Here is a 17,868-nt window from a genome sequence, read left to right on the forward strand (position 1 = left end):
ACGCAAGCTGGTTTGCTAAAAAGCACCACGATTATTATAAGCCCAAACAGAACTGGTTCAAGAACCAGAGCTCTTTTGGTGGAAAAGCACTAACAGTGGGAAATTCGTTTCATCTACTTGGTGCCAGCACAGAGGAAAGCCTGGATGTCTGTCTTCCATGGGTTTTCTTAAAGAATAGTGGGTCAAGCAGAGCTGTACTGGAAGCTCCAACAGCTTTTGGGATAAATCTGTTTTTGACCATACCATTCAAATATGCAAACACAACAAAAAATATATGCATATGCTTTGGATTTCTCATTCCAGAATGTGTGAAGTTATGCTGGGCGGTATACCAGAGGAGAAATTAAAATCGGTATGCATTTTTCACATACCACAACACTGCTATAGGCTAACCCTAGCCAGTTAGCATAACAAGCTAATACACTGGAGTTATCAAAGCTCAGCACTGTGGCATCAACATTTCTTCCTGCCTGGATAAAAATGAGAACGGCACTTTATCTAAGGAGCTCCTGCTGCTGTTTCTCGCTGTATGAATGCTTGATACGTGTAAAATAGAAAAACAACATTTAAAAGCAATTATGTACTCAAAAAGAGATGAATGGAATTGCGCAATCAATCCACAGCTCTGAGAAAAGTTTTTCTCATCCCCTAGCCCAGTGATAAAAGTGATAAGTTATAAAACTCCCTAAAACTCTGGATATGGGGTGGAAAAAAAATCTTTAAGAGCAGTAACTATTATAACGCTTTTAAATATATTAATATTGCAGCTTAAAGGACACTGAACCAAATTATTTCTTAACTGGAAAAAGAAGGTAATTACGGCTGATTCTAATAGAGGTTTGGAGAAATATCTATGTGAATCCTTGCATTTTAAATATTTTTGAAGAATTTATACTGTTTAAGGGACTATTTAAAATATTTAGCTCTGTAACGGAAACCGTGTTAAAGTTGTTGGCTTCTCTCTTTTTAAGGTTTATTGTTTATATTCTTCAGCTGTTTTTCTGCTAATTAAGTCTGATTTCTTAATAGATTTTGTCATTTTTCACCCTCCCCCAAATAAATAAAATAAAACAATAAAAACAGCTAAAAGAAATAACCCAAGAATTCTACTACCAACAAATCAAGGACACACTTGATTAGCAATAATGGCCAAACGTGTAATTTTTGAAGAAAATCTGCTCCAGTAGGCCATTTTCTGTACTGTATTACATACAGGCGACATGTGACAATTAAAAATACAATGTATACACAAAATAAATGAGAAAAAAATCCAAATGATTAAAAAGTAGGATGCATATAATATTGTTACAGATGGCTACATTTCATGGCAGAAGTATAACATAACATGGTGTTTCATTACAGCAAGGAGTTTCAGGTACAAGCCATTTCCATTGTTGCTGATCTAAAATCAGCCCCCTTTTTCATGTAAACACCACACTTCAAAAATTAAAGGAGCTTTAAATGTTTTTTTTTTTGAGAATGGCATAGAAGAACCAGATTCCTACAGTTCCTTTAAAGGTTTTAAAAAAGCCTTGTGGCTAATTCAGAAAAATAACGTGGTTCTTCTATGGTATCGCTCAAAAAAACATTTATAGCACCTTTAATTTCAGCTTTAGGAAGTGTAGCCTTAACCATTACAATACAAACTAAATGTACTGACCCCAAGTTTAGCCAAAAAGGGCAAATGTATACAAGCATTAATGTCGGTTCTGGTCTGGGTTCACAATACATGACTTTTGGAGGAATCAGATCATTGTGCCATTTACACTACAAAATAATATTTCACCAGGAGAAACACACAAATAAGCCTAATTTCTCTCTAAATTCACACTTTGACAAGAAAACATGCAAGAACTGATGCAATGCCATGCTACAGAACATTAGTTTTTCTAACATCCATCAGAAATAAGCAACAGAATTTGCAGAATTTACAGCAAAAAAAGAAAAGAAAAGAAAAAGCAAATTAGCAAATGAAACTACTTTACAAGCATTCATTTTGGAAAGAAAAACTAATTTCAGAAGTTTTAGAAGAGTTCTTGTCTGTGTTTTCCTGACATAGCGGGATGTTTTGAGAGCAGATAGTCAGTGTGTGTGTGTATTTGTGTTCCTCCTGGTGAAAGATCTAGAAATTTGTGATGCCGTGTCACGGATCAGTCGTGAAGTGTGCAAACCACAATTGCCTTAAAGGAAAACTCTGGGTGTAGTAAAACATGATAAAAAGTACTTACCTTTGTTGAATAGCCTTCTCTTCTACAGAGCCTTCGCTTCCTGAGATACAGTAATTAGCAGCCGGCTATGCGGAGTCTATGTATACAGATCTATGTTACTATCAGTACAGTGATGGGGTTCTCGGAGCTGAAGCTAGCGTTATAGGACGTAAAGAGTGGTTTTTAATAAGGTTCTTGTGCACTTTTTAAGTTGTTAATGCCTCGTTTTAAATGTCAGGGCTTCTGGGATTCTACCAAGGAGGTGTGGAGCTACTTTTAAAATGGATAATGGTGTAAAAAGCGAATTATCAGGGCAAAATATGCCTCGGTACGGCTGTTGTACAGAAGTACTGTATCTCAGGAAGCTGTAGAAGAGCGGTGGAGTGCTATTTAACAAAGGTAAATGCTTTTTAACACGTTTTACTACACCAAAAAGTAAATTTTACACCGGGGTTCTCCTTTAAAGATTCAAAATTACATATTCCTCACCCTCTCTTGCACACTAGCTGCCTGTATAGAAGTCACCATTAGGTCCAAATATTTAATCTGCTAGCTAGATATTTGTCTCAGATCGCGTCTTTCAGGTTTTTACACACAGCAACAGGGCGAAAAGTTATTTGCCTCAAATTTTAGGCTTCTTTCAGACCTAAAATCATGTACTGTGAACCCAGCTTTACTAGATTACTGGATTCACGCTTGGTTAGATCATTAAAAAAAGGATACGAACAACCAGCTCTCTGAAAACTGGCATAGATGAATCAATCAAAGGCTGCTGATTTGCTACAGCATGATGCTCCTGGAAAGCTTATTGTCTAGTCTTTTCAGTGCTTTGCAATGGTACATCCAAACCCGCTGAATTCACCAACTGATCAGTGTCGAAGATTTCAGATTGAAATTTGATTGACGTCCTACATTTCATAACAAAAGCAACACTGCTAATTTCGCAAGAGAAAAAAAATAAAAAATTAAAGTAAAAAACAAAATAACAAGGCAGAGGCAGCATGTTAAATGTCAAAATCATGTCAAAACTCATTAATAGAGGCATACATCTTTTTCTCAATAGCAACAGAGCTACAAATTCCTACAAAAAAAAAAAAAATCACCCCGACAAAAACAGGGTTTGAGTGTAACAGAAAAAAGCAATAAAACAACAGCAATGGGCCCGGCTGCTGAAATGCTGATTATGACCCATTCTGAAAATTCCAAATTCCCATGAGTGGATGAATGAATGGAACTGAACTGGATGATCCACATCTCCATTAAAAAGTCATGATTGGTGGAGCTGTGGTGGTCATCCAAACTATCTGATGCCTTGTGGGAGCTTTCGAAAGTGAAAATCACAAAAAAAAAGAGAAATAGCCCAGAAAGAAAAAGCGTGAAGCTCAAATCTGATTAGCTGCATATTTGTTGTATGACTTGAATGATGTAGCGACTCCGTTGTATGTGGTGAATCCGAGGCGAATCCAGGTGTGAGCTTGAGTGCGAGTCCAGTTGCAGCCAGTCTTCCTTCTGAAGGCCAGGTATATATTTGTATATTTGCCCTTACGTCAAACTTCCAATTGTGATCCACCACTCATCCACCTTCTGCTGGGCCTTTAGGAGTTGTGTGTCAAAAGAAAGTCAAATACATAATCTTTTAAAAGTTTGCTTCTCTCATTTCTTTTCACAGGAAACAAAATGAACGAATGAAAGAAAAATGATTAAAGACAATAAAGTTTTCATATCCGCTGTAGTTGTCTGTATCGTCCCCTCACTCATCCTGCAAACCCATAATAATATTTTTGTTGCTTTTTTTTCCTTAAAAAATGTATAGATACATAGAAAACGAGAAGAACGCCACCCAGGCTTCATGTGAAAAGAGTCTCTGTCTCTGAAGAACCTGGAGGGGGGCAGCGACGACGACAGTCTGTCTGGCAGCTGAGACACAGACGTGTGTGTGGTTTTTTGTGTGTGTATGTCTATGTCTGTATGTATGTGTGTATTTGTGAGGATGCAGAGCAGCAGAGTTATTCAGATTTGTGACAGTAAAGGTCTTTAAGTGCTTTGAGCTCCTCGATGAGGGTTTTGTTCTGGTTCTCCAGCACGGCCACGCGGTTCTCCAGACACTTGACGTACTCCTTCTTCTTCCGACGGCACTCCCGCGCTGCCTCCCTGTGGACAAAAGGCAGCATTGCAGTCAATCCAAAACTAAACAAATGAGATGTTTGACTCTGAAAGATTTCATAATTTTGTCATTCTTTAATTTACTAACACCCTTCATCCTAGTGTAAATCAGATGTCAGCGGTATAAAAACATCCACAAATTTACTATAATTAAAGATGAGATCAAGTTTCTGCAGTATTTTGTGTTTTTTCTACTGAAATGCCATTTTTTCTCGATAACTACAAATATGGTGTTAAATTACAGCTTAATGCAGAGGAATAGTTTATTGAAGATTGAATGACATGAAATTGCATATCATAGTGACCTTAATAATATGCAACACACATTTACTGTACGAATAAAATCGCTAATCCATATCCTTTTATTATGTTAATTTGGTGTTTATTAGGAAACATCATTAGATATGAAGATTAAACATACATTTTCAAACTCAATATTTTTTTCCAGAATTGGAACACATTAAATTTGGTCAGAATGATCAAGAAAAATAACATACTTTGTGGACACGTGGGAAGTGGATTGGTGACTGACTATCTAGTTTCAAAATGTAGTTAATTGGATGCAGAGTCCTTAATTGATTTAAAATCCATAAATTAAGCATAAATTAAATTTTAAACATTGACTTGATTAAGGTGAACTTTCTTACATAACAAAACTGTGTTCTAACTTTCTCACAATCTCCCTGTTTTTCAGTTAAAATATTACATAAGACCAATTGGTACTTTTTGGCAGTGTGGGCAGTGTGCCAAGTTCTGCTGGAAAATGAAATCCGCATCTCCATAAAAGTTAGCAGTCAGCAGAGCGAAGATTTAGTGGGAAAACAAAGCTGCACTGACTTGAGAGACACACAGTCCAAACTGCTTGAGGTCTAGTGTGACGTTTCCACCAATCAGTGATGGTTTGGAGAGACATGTCATCTGCTGGTGTGGATTCACTGTTTTATCCAGTTCAAAAACAGTGCAGTTTTGTTTTCCCACAAAGTCTTACAGCACTTCATGCTTCCCTCTGCTACTGACAACATTTATAGAGACGCAGATTTCTTTTCCAGCAGGACTTGGCACACTGCCAAAATATCTAATTGTCTTATATAATATTCTAATTCTGATTTTTGGGTCTCATTGGCTGTAAGTAATAATCATCAACAATAAAATAAATAAACGCTTAAAACAGATCACTGTGTTTAATACATCTATATAATATATGAGTTTCACCTTTTGAACTGAATTGTATTCATTGTTTTTAAGATGCACCTCTATGCTGTTTTAAAAGTAAAACCTTGAGTAGTAAAAACATCAGAAATCCTTTTTCTGGTTCGTACCTGTTCTTCATGAGGCGGACCTCCCTCTTGCGTGTGGCCTCCTCTGCCCCTCCCTGGCCAGACAGAACAGGAGAGGACGCCATAACCACCCCGGGAGCGATGGTGCTGGCAGCTGCAGTACGGATCTGGTATGCCTGGACATCCCCGGAGGCAGCTGAACAATGTGAAGGAGACATGCCATTAGAACTGCAGGCCTTTCTATATCTAGAACAGGGTGTATACACACAGTGCTAGTGTGGAAAAAGTGAATTTCTCTTTGGAGACCATTTAATTTACTAACAAACAGCATAATATTACACCAATAAAACAATTATGATCTTAGTTCTATTATGTAGTCTATAAAACCACCTATATATAACCTGAACTTTGTAACAGTACTCTCACAAAATATATATTTTTTGTTTGTACATCACACATTTAAGTCATTCTACTATGAAATATATAATGTTTTTCATTCCAGCTTACTTACAATATTGACAGGGTTCATACACTTTTAAACCAATAAAACATTTTCATGATTTCTTCACGACTTTTCTATGCCTGTAAGGCAAATTTTCATGACCATACAATTTTTAAAACAGCAGAGCCAAAAATAAACTAAAACTATAATTAAAACTGATTATACTAGGTCTAAAATGAATCAGATAAAAACTTTATTAATAAAATGTGTCAGATCCTGAGAACTCCATTGTGTAGGCTTATAATTACTGAATTAACTCTAAACTGACGTATTTGTTAGCTCAAATTATATTTTCTCCATCGATAAACTGAAATTTGTCGACCAAATTTCCATGACTTTTCCAAACTGTTTTTTTTTTCCCCAAAACTTATCCAGGCCTGGAAATTGGTATTTTCATTTGAATTCCATGCCTTTTCCAGGTTTTTCATGACCGTACCGACCCTGAATATAACTTAAAAGAAATTTCAGCAAATGGTTACATGTTGATAGTCAAACAAAGCACACACAAACACACTCAACAACAGAGACAAATGAACAAAAATCACTCTGAAGATTTCTCTCTCTAGTTCACATCGTGTGGTGAAAAATTCCCCCACAGTCACGCAGCTTGAAGGAAAAAACATGATGTAATCCTTATATAAAAAAAAGGTTCTAGGTTCCTGTTGGGCAATCTTAGTGTTTAATGCCGGGCACGGACCGAACTGGAAAACATGACCTCACAAAATAATCTTCTGAAGGAGAAGGAGGTACAGTACAGCATTCAGTGGTTAGAAGGAAAAAATACTGTTTATTAAAGCAGTTATTAACTAAACAGCTGTTTTTATTGTACTTAATACTATAATATATGTTCTCTGCCGTTTCCTTTCCGGGTTCCAATGACCCTTAATGTTTCTTACTTTTTTTTTTTCACTTTTTTTTAATCTGTGGATAACATGTAAAAATCTATATAGATGCAGTGATCCTTATTATAACTAGAGATGCCTTTCTGTCACCACCTTTGCTGTTTGGATTGTTGGAGGCCAAACTAGACAAACACTCAAGATTTTTTTTTTTTTTTTTTAATAACCGGGTTAAACTGAACCTCCTGAAGTCTGCTGATGCCAGTGTGCACTTGGGTCAGTGTCATGGGTGCTCACCTTGCACAACCACCTGGTTGCTGGGCACGAGGATCTGCTGGCCGTCGCTGGTCTGGGCGTATTGCAGAATTGTGGTGCCTGGCTGGGCGCCCGCCGCGTTGGTCATCGTCAGGGTCTGGAGTCCCTGAACCCCATCTGTTCCGTTATTGGCCAGCTGGATGGCCCCTCCCTGCGTGATGGCGACTGGAAGAGAAGCAGGAGGGGCATTAAGTGGGAATACGTACCTGCTGCAGAGGTTAATTATGCAACTAGTTATGGCTGGTTAAGGTTAAGCTTACAGTTAGTAGTGTGCTTTTCATTGGTTACTGGGTGGTACTTCCATGCATGCCAATACAAACTTTTGGGTACAACACAGACAAACAAATCATATTTAATATGACTTTAAAGTATTACAATGCATAAATTATTGAATTAATCTGACTGTCCTTAAATGTCTTAAAAATAATAAAAATAATTTAAAGACTTAAAATGTATTAAAAATACTGTCAATCATCAAAAAATAAAAAACAATTTCAAATTCACAGACTGGTATCTGCTACAGCAAAAGAGAACAATTTAATGTACCTTGTCTTTTTCTTTTAATTAGATTCAACTGTACAGAACTTTTGGTTAATACATATTATAGACATGAAAAGGTAAAATTGTGTTTTTATTATTAAGTAAGTACACAAAATGATTAAAACTGTACAAATCTTTGTTATTCTTCAAAAGCCTCTCTATATATCTCTAAAGCAGCAACAGAAGAAGAAAAAAAAAGTCTCAATTTCCAATGGAAGTCATTGTAGAAAGAGCAATTTTGGAGCATTTCTATTAGTCCATTCATTATAAAATGTTAAAACAATATAAAGAACAACTGCCACATAAAACAAATGGAGATACAGGGTTTTTGTGGGGCAGTGGCAGAATACTGTATAACATTAGGCATGTCAAGTCAATTTAAGTATTGACTTATAGTACTATATATGCACATAAAATGTACATTTATTAATATTTATTTAATACATTTGACCAGATATTACGATTTTAGGGAATTATCAAAACTTACCATTAGTTGGGGTACTAATCAATTATTAAATATTAATGATCATTTTTAGTTTAATTAATTGATTAGATGTTGCAGTCCTATATTTAGGATGTTTTAGTTTAGGATATTTATGTTCTAATTCCAGGTCTAAATATCCATATCAGAGGCATAAAATGTACTTAAAATGATTATTGCAAATTGTATATTTTCCTTCAGAGAATAAACTCTCATGGCAAAAATGGTTATTGTGACTATTGTGGCCTATATAACAGAGTATAAACAAATTACAATACAAAAAAAATTGATGTAGTATAAATAGAGCAGCTTACATGACCGACAACAACCCACACTGACAGCCTCGTTTGTAAGTGTGTGTATGTGAACAGAACTATGCTGAATTTAATGACTACACACTATTTAACTTGAGCAGAAACTGGGCACTCACTGTACTGGCCGCTGCTCGTCTGATAAATAGGCGTTGGCACCGTGACTGTTGTTATGGCTGGAGCAGAGTCCTCCTCCGATTTCTCTTCCTCTATCCGTGGAACCGCTGGAGCGTCTGATGACAGGTCGTTCAGGATCTTTCTGTACCAGAAACCATTAAACACGCACTACAATTACACTAATGAACAAAAGATTAAAAACACCAGCGACTACAAACCTACAAATCCCACTGCGGATTTAATTATCTATAATAGTCTTAAATGACTTCTGCAATGATTTAGAAAAACTAAAGAACACTGCACTGATCTACGAGGTATGTGTGTGTGCAGGGTCTTAAGTGGGCATTAAATGGGGACGTGACTACCGGCAGTGCCGCCTTGCCATGAGCACACTGGCCAGTTAGCATCCTCACATCTCACAAGAAAACACCTCACAACATATACAGGTAATGTATAGCGGTAACACTTCATGAACAAGTTACAGGCTGGCATCCCTGAACTTTTTGGCACATGGATCTGCAGACAGCATACCTGTAAGACGGTCTTCTGGAGAGGATCTCCCTCCGTTTCTGAGAATCCGTCACGCTGTCCACCGACTCCTGCGAGTCCTCACTCTCAGCGATGGTGGAGATCTGAAAAATTGCACAAATATATGCTATAAAAACTGCATCCCTAGTAGAATGTTTATTATATACTATCATCTTGTATTTTTGACCAAAGGAAACAAAACAATGTTAGAAAAAGTGTTAGAAATTCAGCCTAACACTGAATCAGGAGTCAAATTCAGGGGTCACGAGGCAGGATGTTCAGACTGCGACTATTTTAAGGAGGATGAAAAATTACATAAGAATAAGTAAATAAATGGCCATGTAAATGAATACGAAGGCGTGGAGGAGCCATCCTGGCGCGGAAAATTACAGAAATAAATAAATGAAGAAAATTGGACATAAATACATGAAGAAACATGGAAATAAATGTAGAAATGTTTAAATAAATAAATAAATAATTGTCGAAATAAACAAATAAATAAATGCACAAATACATCAATAAATAACATAATAAATAAATAACTGCAGAACCAGTCCCAAATATATGTTCATGCATGGAAATATGGAAAAAGATTCCTGATGTAATTTTGAGTGTGTAGTTTTTCATGACAAAACATATTTATTTATCTAAACAATTAATTATGTGTATTTATTTATTTGTATATTTATTTATTTATATGTGCATTTATTTATTTATTCTTGTGTCATTTTTCATCCTACATACTATTTATGTGCAGACAAAAAAAATCTAAAAATCATCCATGACATCGGCTTAGTTGATCAGTGTCAACAGTCTGTTGGGTCTCATTCCCGTTTTATCTCTTTTTGTCCATCTGACGGAGACATTCAGGGTTTAAGTGCATGCTGGGGTTAATGGTAAAGAAGAAAAGGGGGGAAAGGGTGAGGTGACAATAATAATGTTATCAGATAAGGGGGGGGAAAGGGGGTTAGGGAGTGACTAAATTAGCATAACAAAAGGGCATTCTACCAGAAACAATTAAAAACCTAAAGAAAGCACCATTTGTTGTAGATAGAATCTTTTAGAAGGAACCACAGGTCCACGCTGACCACGTATTACCCAGACAGCAGGCTGATCTCAACACAGCAGTGACCCTAACAAGTAGTGCACACGGCTCTGGTACAGCAGAGATGCATCAGTCTCAGCAGTGCTGCAACAGATTTTACACACCAACAACACAGCTGTGTTCCACTATTATATCAGAGCCACTGCTGTGCTGAGAATGGTCCTCCATTTAAATAATATCTAGATTGACAGCAGCCCTGTGGCTGCTTTCCAGGAATAGTAGACCGGGTAATGGAGGGCTGATAAACTGTCCAGCAAATGTTAACAGTCAGTAACTGTTTACCTGGAAATGTTACGCAAATGAGAAATTAGCCAATGAGTAAGGGTGGGTTAAACAAAACAAAATATATATATATATATATATATATATTTTCATTTATCATCTATTCATATAAAGCAAAAAAGCATCGCTACTATTGCATTATCATTGCAACAGTGCTGGCTGCACGTCTCACTCAGTATCCCTACTAATATATCAGCATTGCAATCACAGCATTAGCCTTGCAACTATGCTGACTGCTAGCCTCAACCAGCATCACTACTCCAGTGTTGGTCACAAGCCATGTCTAAATACTAATATACAGCTCTGGAAAAATTAAGAGACCACTTCAGTTTCTGAACCAGTTTCTCTGATTTTAGGTATATGTTTGAGTAAAATCAACATTGTTGTTTTGTTCTAAAAACTACGGACAACATTTCTCCCAAATTACAAATAGAAATATTGTCATTTAGAGCATTTATTTGTAGAAAATGAGAAACAGCTGAAATAAAAAAGATGCAGAGCTTTCAGACCTGCAAAGAAAAGTTCATATTCAAAAAGTTTCAGAAATCAATATTTGGTGGAATAATCCTGTTTTTTAATCGCAGTTTTCATTCATCTTGGCGTGTTCTCCTCCACCAGTCTTACACACTGCTTTTGGATAACTTAATGCCTTTACTCCTGCTGCAAAAATCCAAGCAGTTCAGTTTGGTTTGATGGCTTAAGATCATCCATCCTTCTCTTGATTATATTCCAGAGGTTTTCAATTTGGTAAAATCAAAGAACCTCACACATTTTAAGTGGTCTCTTATTTTTCCAGAGCTGTATGTGAATATATGGTCTACATCTTGAGGCTTTATGAGCAAGGCTTAACTAAGGGAGTCCAAATAAAAAGCATCCTTATTGTTGAAATGCTATTGCAAAACTAAGCTTGCTCGTTTCTTTTTGTTTCACACAACAGGATTTGTTGCATGTACAATTTCAACAGCAGTTCTTTAAAGACAACTTTTCTTATCTAACCTAAACCTGTTATAGCAACTGAATTATCCCGAAAAGCATAGATCCTAAAGCAAATCAAATTGGAACCTTTTAAATCAGTTGTGATACTCAGTCCTACTAAATGTATGAATCACTGTTATACAATGAATATCCATACAACACTTTATTTGAAATGGTCAGGAGCTCACCTGTACAGTCTGGACCTGGGGGGACTGGATAACTGAAGGCTGGGCAGCCTGTATGACCCCATGAACCTGAACCGTCTGACCATTGGGCAGCTGCACCAGGGTCACGGTAGGTCCGCTGGCTGAGACCTGCCCTGCTGCCATTGAAACCTGCGGATCAGAAATGGAATAAATAAGGCTACTCTAACAAAGCAGGTAAAAGTAGCCCAAATCTGATTTTTTTTTTTTTTTATCAAATCTGATATTTAGTTTAGGCTGTTCACGCTATATTCTTAAAAGTGTAACATATTTGACAAAACAAAAACAGAGTGATGCTTCACGTTAAGTTTCCCTTTAATCCTTTACTTTTAACTCGCTGAACAGGATACTTCATTCTGCTTCATTCTACTGTCAGGTTTTTATTTTTAATTTTTCTTTGATGCTGCAATGACAATTCATTAAGGACACTGTGTGGCTATGACAATCTTTCTAATGTTATTAGAAGAAACATCAGTTCAATGAGTATCTATGAGGTCTGTTATCTCGTGTCCTCAAATCACTGATGCTGTACATTTTCCCATCTGCTCACTGTCACTTTTCTTTCTCCTTGCATTTTTTTTCCTTCTGTTTGACATAAAAGTCACATTTGCCACATATCGAATATGTATTATATTTCAATAACATATTGATGTGGCACAGAACAGATTTTCAGAGTTTACACAGCCACACAACTTACACATCTGTGTCACATATAACAAAAAAGCTTGGATTCGCCTGCATTTATCTGCAGTGTAAACGTAGTAGAACGTACAAAGTACAGAGCAGTAAAACAAAAAAAATCTAATAAAAGTAAAAGCCAAGCTTTTCATTAAACTTGTTGAATTATTTACGGTGCAGTGATGTGTATTTACAGGGTTACTACAACATTTAGTTTGCATTTCTAAGCAGCCAAAAGTGCTGCATCCCTCCATACTGCCAACCCCCTGTACAAACCATATTCTGATGTTTTTGCGCAGAACGTGGAGATAATAGAAGGATTACTTGTTCAAACATGGGCACATGCTGCTCAGGCTTCTTCTATTTTGCCTGGATTTTGGCAGTTTGGTAGCTCACCTGCGCCAAAGTGGCAATCTGTTGGGTATCGGTCTCAGAGACAGCAGTGTCCCCACCCTGCTGGACGTCTGCTCCTGCCTCCATGGTCATTTAGAAAACCTGTAGAGAAACAGCAGTGAATTATTTAGTGTATTTATATGAATACCATTCATGTTTTCACTATCTGACTATACCAATTACCCATTATTTAAGAGGTCATGTATTATTTTATTTTTTTAAGTTATTATGAGTGGCTGTCTGACATGGACATTTACATTTTATCACAGTAGATGTAGATTATATTAGATGTATATTAATAATCTACAATATCCAGAGTGGAACCCTGAAAACAGTATACACAAGAGACTTAAATTAAAACAACACTGGCAAAATTCTAAATAACAACAGAATATATTTCCCATATTCTTTGTCCAGCAGGACTTTCAATGTGCAACTTTTCCCACACTTTGAGATACTGACACCTTTCCATCTATAGATAAACGTAAATAAATTGGTGCAAAAGTCTTCAAAATGTCAATGATTCATGCAGAAAAACGTCTCATTAAGACACTTTACACCATTGTTAGCTACATTTCTTGTTTCTTGGATTTTACCAAAATTCACACCTCTGGAATTTAATCAAGAGGAAGATGGATGATCACAAGCCATCAAACCAAACTGAACTGCTTGAATTTTTGCACCAGGAGTGGCACAAAGTTATCCAAAAGCAGTGTGTAAGACTGGCGAAGGAGAACATGCCAAGATGCATGAAAACTGTTATTAAAAACCAGGATTATTCCACCAGATATTGGTTTCTGAACTCTTAAAGCTTTATGAATATGAACTTGTTTTAACTATTGCCCATAGTTAATAGAATAAAATAACAATGTTCTTTTTACACAAACATATACTTATAAATAGCAAAAACAGAGACACTGATTCAGAAACTAAAGTGATCTCTATTTTTTCCAGAGCTGTAGCTGTATAAATATATCAATAAAAAGGTCATCTAAAATTAAATACAATCAGCATTCTTTGTCAAATTAAAATAACTCAGGATAAAATGTCATGTAAAGTTAACTTTGGCTTGGATTAAAAAGCAAATCATATTTGCTGGTTTGATTTGTTTAAATATCAGCAGATACTCCCTTCTAATTAATCAGGATGCTCACAACTGCCAAAACACTGCTGTAATTTGCTAGACACCTCATTTGCATTCAGCGGACTGTGCAGCACCAATATGCAACAGATCAGCCAATATATCAAGCAGCATTTTCAGAACGGACAAATCACGCTTTGAGGCATGTGCTCATGGTTTATTGACTCAGTATGTCTTAATCAATGATTCACAGCTTAGACTAAAAGGTTCTTTAATTATGCTCATGAACATGGGGTCAGCAGGCCAGGACTGAAATCAATACAGTATTATATTTAAGACATAAATTCTTAGTCAAAATAAGGCAAATTGGTCAGTTATTAAAGGACAAACTGGAGACTGCCCTCCATATCTGAGCAGCAAAGTGCAGTACATGCTGAAATGAGGCCTAAAAAGCATTACATAATACATTTTAAATGGTTTAGAGTGTTAGTTCATGTGAAGGGCAATGCTTAGTAATGGAACACTGCTTTTGGGGCTGTGTATGCTCATCCGGGACATGGCCGCTGACCCACTTTCATTACCGCTCTGTGGATTCTCACATCCACTCAGATACTGCAATCTGACCTGCTGAACTGCAGGGTTACAGAGGGCAAACTGGCCACTGTTCATATCGACTGATACATGACCAGCAGGAATAAAGGTGCACACACACTCAGAAAGGCCAAGAGGGAAATTTCTAATACATCAGAGTAATGCAAGACTATTAAAGAATGTCCAACAGAAATGGACAGCATGGGCTTTTGATTTGAAGGGGAATCCCACAAATACTGTTAAAAAAAAGAGAGTTTCAGAGTGGTTTATTATAAAATGTGTCCCTACAAAGATGTTTAAAGAATCAAAACTGTTAAAACCCAGATGTGCATAAAAATCGTGCTTTGTGCAATGTCCCTCAGAAAAAGTGTCCAAGTCAATATTGGTGCAATTCTGACTTTATCAGGTCACCAGGGTGTTTAAATTAAAAGGTTATAGGTTATAAGACCATTAATTTTACAGTGGGAAAATTTGCACTGTTACAGCAGCGCAGAGGACAGAACAAAAGAAGAGTGTAGATTAATAATAAATACTTTTAAAAAATGAATCAGGGTGTGCCATTATTATATCAGATGCAATAACATCTCCAAATAAAATCTAATTCCGGTATTTATTTTGTTGCATTTGTGTAGTCTGTAGAATATTATTTTAGGGTTATATGGGCTGTCAGTGAAAACTTTTCTGCTGTTTGTAGCAAAAGAAAAATCCAAAATTTCACACTTGTATAATATCTACTTGAGACAGATTATATCTGTTATATATGTGCAGTATCATGTATTTTACTTCTGGATATATGGAGTGCATTATTAGTATCATTATATGTTGGATGATTTACTTCTGTTACGATCTCAATTAGGGTGCACCAGCACCATATCACATTGTATGCAATAACATCTTCAAATAAAATGTAATCTTTTTCTTGTTGCATTAGTGTTTTCTCCTAACCGCAAAAAATACCCTGAAATATCATGATAGTATTTTGGGCTGTTAGGGTAAACTTTCTGCATTTTTTATGTTTAATCTACACTGATCTTATTTTGCATTAAATCATATCTACTAGAGAGAGATTATATCTGTGCAGTATAATTTATTGTACTTCACTTCTGGATATATGAAGTGTAAGGGTGGGCGATAAGCCCCTAAAAAAAAATCAACATATTTAATGGTATTTTCACAATAACAATACCGTACTCTTGGCGATATGATGAATCACTGAATTTAAAAAATATATATTTTAAGAATACACCACTGCAACAATTTTTTTTTTTATTATTATTGTTGCATACGCTATGAAATGACATACGCCTAACTGAGTTATTAAAAAATAGAAGAATTTTATCAGATTTGTAACAGAAGTCAATGACCAAGAACATCATGATACTAATAATAATGCACTTCAAATATCTCCATATATCCAGGATTAAAGTAAAATAAATGATACTGGACACATATGATCTGTCTCTAGTAGATATATAACGAGAAATGAGAACAGTGTACATTTTTCTTTTGCTAAAAACAGTAAAAAAATAAAAAATAAAAAAAATAAAAAAGTAGTACCCTTATGTGATAATTAGGGGTGGGTGATATGGCACGAATATTTAGGGTATAAAATGTTGCCGATATTATTGTGTACAATACGATATGGCACACTCCTACTGGAGTGTATTATTAGTATCAAGATAACATGGACATTTCTGTTACAATAAGGTAAAAAATATAATCTAAATTAGAAATATGCCATATATATATATATATATATATATATATATATATATATATATATATATATGTATATATATATATATATATATATATATATATATATATATATATATATATATATATATATACACACACGTAGCATCTTTAAACATCTTTAAACAAGCTTTTGTATGCAGTAGTGTGGTCTATGGAATATAGTTAGTAATTGAAAAAAATACCCTGAAATACTGCGTGATTATTTTAGGGGCATAATTGCTCAACCTTAGCAAAATGTAGTAAACTGTTTTATTGCACATAGTAATAGCTAAACAGCCTGCAGTTTGTGTTTATGTTTTTATGTATGAATGTGCTTTGTTTTATAAATAATAGGGAGATAAAACATAAAGAATGAGCCACCATTCATTCACTCAGTCAGTCAGTCACTCAGTACACAACCCATTTTGCCGCCTTTTTTTGCTCCCATACACACACTTCCTCTCATATACAAACCTAAAATAGTGTTTTAAAAAGTGTTCTGGGCCTTTTAGCTTTACTCACAGCCTTCTATGAGCTTTAATGCACTTTAAACAGTGTGAAAACGTCAATTGTGTGATTATATACAGTTTATGGTGTAAAACACGTTAAAACAGGTAGACATGACGAATCCAGATCCAAAGGATAAGAATCCGCGCCGAGATTTTGTTCCAACTTGCCAGGGCGGCACTTTAAGTGAGCTGCTGAAGCAGAGCGGCCCAAGCAGTTGAAACAAAATCCTGGGGCGTATTATTAGCACCTGGACCTGGATCCGGATTTCCCACCTCTATTTACACCGTTGCCTAGGTTGCTGTTAGTTAGCTAACCTAGCATTGTTAGCTAGTTTCTACAGCTAAATTAACGCATTTAAGCGCTTGATTTAGCTAATTTACCAAAGCTAAAACTGCTTAAAAACCGATTAAACCCAGAGTTAGATCCCATTTTAGTTAAATAACTATCTCTGGCCAGCTCTGACTCGTTCTGACTCATTGTCTGGAATGGAGTCGGAGCTCCAGCAGCGAGTGAAACATGCCCGCCGCCGCCATGATCTCTTTGTTAGCCAGCTAACCCCGCTCCAGAACCAGAACCAGCCCCGGCAGCTGCTGCAGCCCGGCCGCTCCCTTCCCTTCCTTACCCGACACGGACCCGCTCTCCCCGTCACTCGCAGGCCTCCGGAGCTCCACTTTTATTCGGTCCGACACGTAAGAGACCGCGTCAGGCTACACCTCCGCCGCGTCACCGAGGACAACAACGCCAGAGAGAAACGAGGGGGACGAAAAAAACCCGCAGCTGCCTCGGATTCACCGCCGCCTTTGCCGCGGAACCAGACGAGCCCGCACGGAAAAGCACGAAGCCGGGCGGAGCAGAACGAGCCACACTCGACAGGAGGGGAGTCGTTTAGAGTCGTTTAAAAGAGTCGATTCAGGGTTTTATAGGAATTCATATAGAACTGATTCATATTAAAATGTTTTTAAATGTAATAGCTAAAAACTCATATAAAGTAAAAAAAAAAAAATACCCATCACATTACTGAGTAAAAAAATCT

The 17,868-nt window shown here is 36.4% G+C and overlaps 1 protein-coding gene across 2 annotated transcripts; it reads right to left on the reverse strand.

Annotated features, from left to right (window-relative positions):
- Window positions 1-1,278: 1,278 nt before the first annotated feature.
- creb1a (cAMP responsive element binding protein 1a) lies at window positions 1,279-17,585 on the reverse strand. Of its 2 annotated transcripts, XM_022674661.2 has the most exons (8): window positions 17,458-17,585; window positions 12,920-13,018; window positions 11,831-11,977; window positions 9,284-9,384; window positions 8,755-8,894; window positions 7,286-7,468; window positions 5,690-5,843; window positions 1,279-4,358 (listed from the first exon to the last, which is right to left on the reverse strand). In XM_022674661.2, the coding sequence occupies exons 2-8, from the start codon at window positions 13,007-13,009 to the stop codon at window positions 4,214-4,216; spliced, it is 960 nt and encodes a 319-aa protein (XP_022530382.1). In that variant the 5' UTR covers window positions 13,010-13,018; window positions 17,458-17,585; the 3' UTR covers window positions 1,279-4,213. The 2 variants fall into 2 exon arrangements, with proteins under 2 accessions (XP_022530382.1, XP_049325626.1); XM_049469669.1 differs by lacking the exons at window positions 8,755-8,894; window positions 9,284-9,384; window positions 11,831-11,977; window positions 12,920-13,018; window positions 17,458-17,585 and adding an exon at window positions 7,564-7,600.
- Between the last annotated feature and the right edge of the window lie 283 nt (window positions 17,586-17,868).

The sequence above is a fragment of the Astyanax mexicanus genome, chromosome 21, assembly GCF_023375975.1.
Source record: "Astyanax mexicanus isolate ESR-SI-001 chromosome 21, AstMex3_surface, whole genome shotgun sequence".
Classification (NCBI taxonomy): domain Eukaryota; kingdom Metazoa; phylum Chordata; class Actinopteri; order Characiformes; family Acestrorhamphidae; genus Astyanax; species Astyanax mexicanus.